The sequence below is a fragment of the Convolutriloba macropyga genome, unplaced genomic scaffold, assembly GCF_964194025.1.
Source record: "Convolutriloba macropyga unplaced genomic scaffold, txConMacr16.3 SCAFFOLD_6175, whole genome shotgun sequence".
NCBI lineage: Eukaryota > Metazoa > Xenacoelomorpha > Acoela > Convolutidae > Convolutriloba > Convolutriloba macropyga.
Genome location: NW_027452332.1, coordinates 4,218 through 13,461, shown reverse-complemented (window position 1 = coordinate 13,461; position 9,244 = coordinate 4,218). Strand labels below are relative to the sequence as shown.

At 34.0% G+C, this 9,244-nt stretch overlaps 1 protein-coding gene across 1 annotated transcript; it reads right to left on the bottom strand.

Moving 5' to 3' along the window:
- Positions 1 to 1,882: 1,882 nt before the first annotated feature.
- Positions 1,883 to 8,945, bottom strand: LOC142357391 (solute carrier family 22 member 6-A-like). Its single transcript, XM_075409038.1, has 2 exons — positions 8,661 to 8,945; positions 1,883 to 2,281 (listed from the first exon to the last, which is right to left on the bottom strand). The coding sequence occupies exons 1-2, from the start codon at positions 8,938 to 8,940 to the stop codon at positions 2,031 to 2,033; spliced, it is 531 nt and encodes a 176-aa protein (XP_075265153.1). The 5' UTR covers positions 8,941 to 8,945; the 3' UTR covers positions 1,883 to 2,030.
- Positions 8,946 to 9,244: the final 299 nt, after the last annotated feature.

The following is a 9,244-nucleotide window of genomic DNA, read 5'->3' as shown; positions in this document are numbered from 1 at the left end:
GTTTCCAACCTCAAATTTAGCTTTGAGTTTTCTATCTGCGAAGCTGTAAGCTGAGAATAGCTATAATGTGGTGATGTTCGTTTTTGTTTCCTTTTCGTTGGCTGACGCTTTTTTTTCGTTATAAATTTTTTTCACTCCTCAAACACCGATTTTTTCGATCTTATCATGCCGCTATTTCACTGCCTTTTTACTACTTTTATGTGAGAAATCATATCCTAAAGCAATTGGAGGTGAGTTCAACCCTGAACGGTGAAAATTTTCTGGTCATAACTAACTTACCTCGCTCTCTACTTTACTTTTAACTTTATTAAGGTCACTTGAGATCACTCTAATCCCCCTTTAAAGGTCTGTATACGACTTCTATGCACTAATTAAAAAGTGCTGCCATATCTAAAGGTACAATATTCATAAAAACGCCATAGGATTTTTTGTTCAAAATTTTGGCATCAGAAATTGGCAATCTTTCTTATATTTTACAAGTTTTAAATTTTGTAATACCTTCTCAAACTAAGATGTGACAGATAGTTATATAAATCCATTTTCTCATTACAAGAATTTGACTGCAGATTAAGAAAACATATCCCGTAGAAAAAACCACCAACAGGTTTGTTTATTGTACTGGTAGTTAGCTTTCTCTAGTTAACAATTTTACACGTATCAATTTTATGTATCATAACTTAGTCAAAATCTTGATGGCTCTTGAAGAGGGTTACTATCATAGGATACTTAAAACAGACTGAGATGCAATAACCAAAACCTAAGTTTTTTTTAAAGGTTTTAAACCAAAATTTTTGATGGTTATGTTTCAAGGTACTGCAAAAAGCTTGCAAACTATTTTTAAGAGTACGCCTGATATTTCGAGATTCTGCTAGATAATCCTAGATTATCACGAATTTTTCAAGGTAACTTTTAATTTTGCGAGTCATTGGCGTCTATCTTGGATAATTATCCCCTGGAATTCCCCCAATAAGTTGTGAAAGAAATGCGCTTACAACCGCTGAAAAAGTACTCGACGGCAATATCCTACATATTTGCCCACAATATGCTGATTTTTCAACACATTAATCATAAAAAGTCAGTATTTGTGAACGCATTCAACCGAAATTTATATATGGTTTTTCAGTAAAAAAATTATACGTTCGCAGAGCACATGCTACAGAAATTCAGTGCCTCTAAGCACAATTCCTACCAGAATTCTACTTCACTTATCTTACATAGGTTCCACACTTTTAAACATTTTTCACGCCATCAGCACGTTTCTATAACAGCTTTTGTCAACAGCTTCATCTCAACTTGGGTTTTAAAACAAAATTAGGCGCTCAAGTCTGTGAAACTCAGTTTTTTTTCCGAACCGTTGAAATAAAAAACGTGCTGAATATTGAGTTGTCAAATTTATGCATGTAACTCGAAAAAATCTGCTTAAGTTGTATCGCAATTGTGGTAAAGTCACGTAAAGAATGTAGTGAAAGCGGAAGAAAGGTACTGACTGTGTTGAAAATTTAGTCTTGGGCGCTGAAAGTGCTCGATAAAGACGTTTCTAAGCACAATAAGCAAAATGAGCAGTTTTTCGGAGAGCTAAAATGGTAAGAAATATACTTATTGTGCTTAGAAACGTTTTTATCCAGCACTTTCACAGCCTACGATTAAACTTGGAACACAGTCACCAGATTTCTTCCATAATTTCATCAGACTGCACAGATTTGTTTCAAAATTGTCTGCTTAATCCTGCTGACACCTCCATCCGGGTTTTAAGTCTTCGGCAAGATAAGCGTCCGGATTTGCATCATGAAAATAAGCGTCATTTGCAGGAATCACGCAAGGCCGTGCAAGTAGTGTTGGACTAAAGGGATTTTCTGTTTTTCGTACGAAAACCGTCCAGATATTTAATTTATTTAATTTTTATGTAGGTATGTTTGTTTTTTGAAGTTTTATTTGTCTAATCGGGAACAGAATCTTTTATTCGATCTTCGGCGATATAATAATTCCTCAGTTTTCAAGTTTACAAAAGTGCAAAAATGTTAATACAATTTTCAGAACTGTTCCTTATTGTCATTGTCACTTAATTTGTACTGTTTCTCAATGTTGTGTGTTTTTCTTCTCTTCACAGTTTTGAGAGATTCGTTCTTGCAGAATGTTGCGTATTCCTCTAAATTAGTGGGAAGATCTTTGTTCTGTGTCTCGGGTAGCATCATCACTGAAATTATGATGAGGATTTGGGCAGAGGCTACTGCTGCCAACAGAGGCTTCTGTGGAACCATTCCTATCACAGTCACCAAGCAAACTGAAAAAAACAAAATTGCTTACAATTTCATACAGCATACTGACGGGAAAAATCTGTGAGCGAGGACAGGAGAAATGACCCAAAAGATTTTTCCTAGAAGGTAGCGAGAGTGCTTTCATTGTTGCTACGAACTGAACTGATAATAATAACATTAATCGGCTGTGAACTAAGATTTCATTAGCTTTTCGTTCACAAGCGATGATCAAATAGGTGCGAGGTCTACTTATGAAAAAAGGTTGACTGTTCAGTATTGTATTTATAAAGATTTTGAGTATATTTTATTCGTAAAGGTCAGCCATATGTCGATCAAAATATCCGGGTCGAGGGGTCAGCAGCTGTAAGCGGATATTTTTGTAAGAAATCCACTGAATGTGCTGGAATTATGTAAGATTTCTGCTGATTGCGCTGAAAATTGAGAATTTGGTGGTGTATCCACTGAAAAAAAAATTTCAGCTCCTTTCAGCGCATTTCTTACATAAAATCAGCATATGATTTAGCACCTTTTTACATAGTTTCAGCACTTATGAAAGTTTTAAATTCAGCGGATTCAGCGCTTTTTTTACATAATTTCAACACTTCTCTTGCAAGATTTCAGCACCTTCTCAGCACCTTTCTGACATATTTTCAGCACCTGTGAAAACTTCAAATTCAGCGGATTCAGCGCCCTTCTTACATAACTTGTTGCAATTTTTTTTGCTCACTATTGCTGATAACGTAGTCAGCTTGTAGGCTCCTTAACCTTTTGCACTTCTGAAGAGCCACTAATCAATCAAAAATCTGCGTGTTTTTTAAAATGAAAATTCACTTTTTTAAACATACCAAATGAAAAGCATCACACTTTCATCATATCTACCGAAATGAAGATAACTATACTATTATACTTAAGCTACCTGGTTTCATTCAATCAAGTTATTTGGTTTCATACCTCAGCTGCAAAAACTGCTTTAAGAAGATGCTTAAGACTGCTGTTGTAATAAACTTGATTGTTAATGGTTGTACATGAATTTCTTCTTTGGTGCTGCTTTAGGAAGATGCTTAAGATAAGTGCTGATATTGTGCAAGATAAGTATTGAAAATTATGTACGAAATTCTCTGACAGTCGCTGAAAAACTATAATTTGCAGCATTTAGATCTTACATAATTATCCGCTTAATGTGCTTAAAAGTGCTACAATTATGTAAGAAAGTGCAAAAAATTCAGCAGATTAAGTGGATCAGTATGTAACATTTATCCGCTGAAAAATATTTTTTTTTCAGCGGTTGTCTGCACATTTCTTATATAAATTTTGGCGGATTCCTCGACCCGGGTAGGTCGGAGTCGACTTTGAGTTGACCGGAAATTTTCGGGGTTGTCCATGGGGATGGATGACCAATAATTCACTGGGTTGATCTTGATTTGACCAAAATTGAGAGAAGTGCTCGACCCAGCCACCTTTTAATCTGCAAATGCTTGCTCACCTATTTTTGTGGACAAAAGTTGTAACTTATGTCAATTTACCAGATCAGTAGATAAAAATATAAAAAGACTAACTGTTTTTTTTAAATACCGTGGTCGACCGATGGTGGCTAAAAAAAGGACTGCTGTTTGACTCATGAAAGGAACATGGTTGATATCTGGTATGTTAAGGTCGCGGTTGGACATTTGAAAATAGCTTTGGTCAAAGCTATTTGTGGTCTCTACCATGTCCACAAAAGCAGGGAAAGTGAGATATTTCCATTTGGTTAATTCGCAACATAGAAGTTTTTACCAAGAAAGAGCAAATACCAACAACTGCCTCGACATTTGAAAAATTCAAAAGACCAATACCTAACTTTTCATGCCTATTATTTATTGTTCCGACCCCTCTTGAGGGGGAGGAACTATATACTCAACTCGGTTTTTTTGTTGTTCAGACAATTTTGACCGATCGATATATTCATTGTAGAGAGTTGTGAGTGGTATCATTGAAAAGCGCGTCCAGCGTAGAATATGGAATCAAAACAATTTTCCTGAATTTCATTTTCTAGAGTGAGTTATCATGGTTTAAATTTTTTTAATATTAGACAAATTTGCGTTATTTCTATTCACATCTTCCGGAATTTTTGACCAAATTTCGTCAATTTTGCTAAAGTATGCAAAAATTGTTTAAAATATTATTGTTGATTTTAATTTAAAATAGTCTAGTTGATAGTAAGTGTTGTTGACAATTTTGATTTAATTTTTATGGCTAAAATTTCGGCAAAATATTTCAAAATTCAACCTTTTTTTTGTCAAAAATTGCCCGAAATAAGCTTCTTTAGTCCAGTTTGATTAGATTTGCCTGAAGTACACACCCAAAAACAACTGAAAAAATCTTTGTAGACTCATAGGTGAACTAGTCCTACTTTCACTTCTGTTGAGAGTAGTCGGAAAATAAAGTTTTGGCGTGTTTTTTTTTTATTTTTATGGTTGCATTTTTTTGATCTTTTAACTATCAAATTATCTAGATCTAAAACATTCAAAACAGTTGAGTGTTTTTAATGGACGAAAAGCAATACCAAGGTTGATTTTGGTTCAATCTTGAACTGTTAAGATCCAAAAAAATTTCAGATTGTAATCATTCGGTCTTTTTAAAAAAAAATCGATCTTTTTCTCTTTTAATTATAGAAGAGAACAAATCAAATCAAAGTTCACTAGTGATAGTTTCAATTGGCTTCCTAAGCAATTCAATATTAATGTATTTAGTTTCTTTACTCGAAAAATTGTTGTCGTTTTGACTTCTAAAAATGTTTGATTTTTAATTAAACAATGGCTTATTAAATCTTGCCACAATTTTTCTTTTAATTTGGTCAACTTGTAGCTTAGTGTCGGCAAAGAAAAATGCATATTCTTCCTCGTCCTTATACGGAGTTAAGGCCTAATCTTTGTTCCGGTTTTACGCTTTAAGTTATGGTTCTCTGGCTTTGATACTAATAGTTCTCACATTTTTTTTACTTTTAAGCGTTGGCCCAATTTTCACGTTTTTTTCTCTCGTTTTGTCACATTATCAAATTATTGACCATTCACATTCTACATTATTGATGTTCAAACTAAGACACAGTTGAACTTATAAAAGTCTTTAAAGGCATAGATTTTGGTTTTAAGGGCTTCGATGATTTTCTCGATGAATTTAATTGAATTTTTCACAATTGTCGCTAACTGCGTTTTTATTTTGTTTTTTTAGTCGCTTGAAATTTCCCGGATGATAACAAGTCTCAATGGTTTTTTATGTTGGGTTAAATATTCTAATTGGAGTAGATATCTGATGGCTTTCATGACTTTGAAAACAAGAGCTTTTTTTACCTTCGCCTTTTTTAATCAATTTGTTACTAGTCTCTCTAATTACAGGTCAGATATGAGATATTGTCCTCAAAGTAAGGTGTAAGGGTACAAAATGTAATGTTTTTACAGAATTTTTTATTAATTTACTGGCTTCGACACGGGTTTTTTGCCAAAAATAGTGTAAATTAATTTTTTTTTTAAAATTTTGTCTATGTTTGACAATCTTTTTGTAGACGTAAGACATATTCTGAATAATTACAGGTTTAATGCGCTTGTTTTGATTGAACAAAGGAGCCTATTTAATTTTTTTTTGTATCTAATGGCATTATTTTAAAAGTAATTTTTTTCGAAAAACAGAAGTATTATTTTAATTGGTTGTTTTTTCTCTCTTTTTTTTGTCTTTTTGTTTTCTGTTCTCCCCATTGAGAGTTCGCATACCGCATTATTGGCGTTCGAGGGAGGCTCAGTTGAACATTTTTTGTGGGGGAAATTTTGGATGTACTGCTTAGGCAGCGTTTTTTTGTAATTTTTAGTTAATTTTTTGTGTGTTGTCTCTTTTTGTTGTTCTTATTCGTAGCGGCATAAAAATTGAGTTAGAACAGGTGTTGATGCCCTCCTGTAGAGATGTATGTGATTATAAACAAGTTATATGTTTTGAATTGCTATCTAATGGTTTTCATTACTTTGAAATCACTTGTTTTCAAAAAAATGAGCGAATTTTTGATTGCTGTTTTTTTTGTTTTTTTTTATCTAATTGTTGCCGATCCTTATTATGGAGTGTTTCCACATCTTTTCTTGTGAAGTACAAGTTATTTTGTTTAATCTGACACTATTTTGACTTGTTAATAAGTTTTTGTTTAAAATGGACATAAAGTTTTATGTGTAATTAATGTTTGTTGTTATTGTTGTTTGATTTTGTTGTTCGTCTCGACTTGCTTTCTTATTAATGGCTGATCTCATCATTCTAATGCGGAATTTTTTACTCCACTGAGTTATTTGCCATGCATGCAATTTTTTTGTTCATACACATTTCCTTTTGTAAAGGTACAAAATGTAATGTTTTTACAGAATTCTTTATTAATTTACTGGCTTCGACACGGGTTTTTTGCAAAAAATAGTGTAAATTAATTTTTTTAAAAAATTTTGTCTATGTTTGACAATCTTTTTGTAGACGTAAGACATATTCTGAATAATTACAGGTTTAATGCGCTTGTTTTGATTGAACAAAGGAGCCTATTTAATTATTTTTTTTGTATCTAATGGCATTATTTTAAAAGTAATTTTTTTCGAAAAACAGAAGTATTATTTTAATTGGTTGTTTTTTCTCTCTTTTTTTGTCTTTTTGTTTTCTGTTCTCCCCATTGAGAGTTCGCATACCGCATTATTGGCGTTCGAGGGAGGCTCAGTTGAACATATTTTGTGGGGGAAATTTTGGATGTACTGCTTAGGCAGCGTTTTTTCGTAATTTTTAGTTAAATTTTTGTGTGTTGTCTCTTTTTGTTGTTCTTATTCGTAGCGGCATTAAAATTGAGTTAGAACAGGTCTTGATGCCCTCCTGTAGAGATGTATGTGATTATAAACAAGTTATATGTTTTGAATTGCTATCTAATGGTTTCCATTACTTTGAAATCACTTGTTTTCAAAAAAATGAGCGAATTTTTGATTGCTGTTTTTTTTGTTTTTTTAAATCTAATTGTTGCCGATATTTATTATGGAGTGTTTCCACATCTTTTCTTGTGAAGTACAAGTTATTTTGTTTAATCTGACACTTTTTTGACTTGTTAATAAGTTTTTGTTTAAAATGGACATAAAGTTTTATGTGTAATTAATGTTTGTTGTTATTGTTGTTTGATTTTGTTGTTCGTCTCGACTTGCTTTCTTAATAATGGCTGATCTCATCAATCTAATGCGGAATTTTTTACTCCACTGAGTTATTTGCCATGCATGCGATTTTTTTGTTCATACACATTTCCTTTTGAAAAATACTGTTCCTCATTTGGTAGACATGCCAAAAATTTGGATGAGCGGGGTCGGAACGTTATGTGCGGATGCACATTACCAAGCCTCCTTGTCTAATTTTAAAATTAGATCTTCATCAAAAACATGAAGAGGAAGCAAAATTTTACTTGTCTTTGTGTCAGTTGGTCAATTAAATTTGGTGTTTCACTCCTTTGCAAGAAACTTACTTCAGAAACAAATGGGCGTACTCTCACTCACGCAAGGAACATGCATTGATCTAATGTCAATAGAAATAAATATGTTTGACTAACTCTGCTGTATAAAATTAATTTGGTTTGGACTTATGAAAATTAAAATGTTATATTATAAAAAAGAGTTTTGCTCGTCTTTAACAAGGATCCTGAAATATGTTTCAGTAGACGTCAACATTTACGCAGAATTCTGGATTTATGTCTTTTTTTTTCATAGTTTCAATGCCCAAGCAAGGGCATTGACGGACTTGTGTCATGAGTGTACAGACTAAAGTATGCATCCATTTAAGTACTTAATTATATATGCGGAAAAGCTGCGCATATATTGATTACAAAACTCCGATCTGGTACCTGATCAGTTCTTTATTCTCTTGTAAGATTTTTTTTGGAATTAAATCTTTTTATAGGTTTGGATATCTTAATTGCCAGGCTTTGGTTTATCTTTTTTGAATGTCTTGTCAAGATGATGTTTTATGGAAACACAATCCTAGATTTTGTAAGCTTTCCAATATCTTGATATTTTCAAAACGATCCCATTAAGATCTGCCCAGTTTTAGTATCGTTCCTATATGAGTGTGAAATTAGCGACTACCCCGGCAGTATTAATCAATCAGGATAAAATTTGTTCAGTGTTGATTCAAATTTGCTTTTCTCAATCAAATAAATGGCGGATCTTTTCCATTTGTGCCCCCCCCCCCAACATTATGCACCCCCAGTTACAGAGCAGGTGTCATTACATAGTAACCCTTTCTGTAAAGATATGGCATGTGCAGCGGCGGCGGGGCGGGGGGGAGGGGGGTGGTGCAAATAATATGCACCCACTAAGCTGGTGGGTTGGGGGGGGGGGGGTGTTCACAATCAGAAAAGATCCTAAATGGTATTGCACTTACTTGAAATTCTGGCCATCAAGTTTGCGACACCGTTTGCTTGTGCTCTAAGCAGCGTTGGGTACGTCTCAGTAGTGACCAACCCCAGCACACCCCAAAACACACCCGACAACATGCGACAACTCAAAGTGAGTCCAACGTAGAGTGTGTGATAGTCGTGTTGAAGGTGGAATACGTTGAGAAGAGTGGCACTGATTGAGCCCCCCGCTGCTATTGACATGAAGAAGAGAAGGAGGAGTTTCCGACGGATTCTTTGGATCAAAGTCAGCATCACCACATCCATCGAGACCTCTGAAGTGATTCAAAAGGTAACAAGATGAGTCGCGCGAAGACAAGATACGTCTCAAATTTGTCAAAAACCTCTTTTTGTTCGCTGTTGAACAAATCTATTCACTGACAATTTTTTGCAGCTTTCTTTGAAGCTTTGACGTTTTCCGTAGCAACCTGCTCATAGAACAGTCGCTTTTTTGCTATGAAGTTCGGAACAAGTCTATTGCTATCTTTACCTTATAGATTTTTTGTTAAAAACACTTGATTTTGAACTTAAACAAGGCGGCTCAGCAATGTGCGATGGCACATAAGGTTCC

What these genes read in the sequence shown, in the direction of transcription:
- LOC142357391 (XM_075409038.1), bottom strand. Translation starts at nt 8,940, where the DNA reads ATGGATGTGGTGATGCTGACTTTGATCCAAAGAATCCGTCGGAAACTC. An exon ending in CTTGATGGCCAGAATTTCAA is followed by an intron (nt 2,282 to 8,660) that starts GTAAGTGCAATA and finishes TGTTTTTTTCAG; the next exon opens with TTTGCTTGGTGACTGTGATA.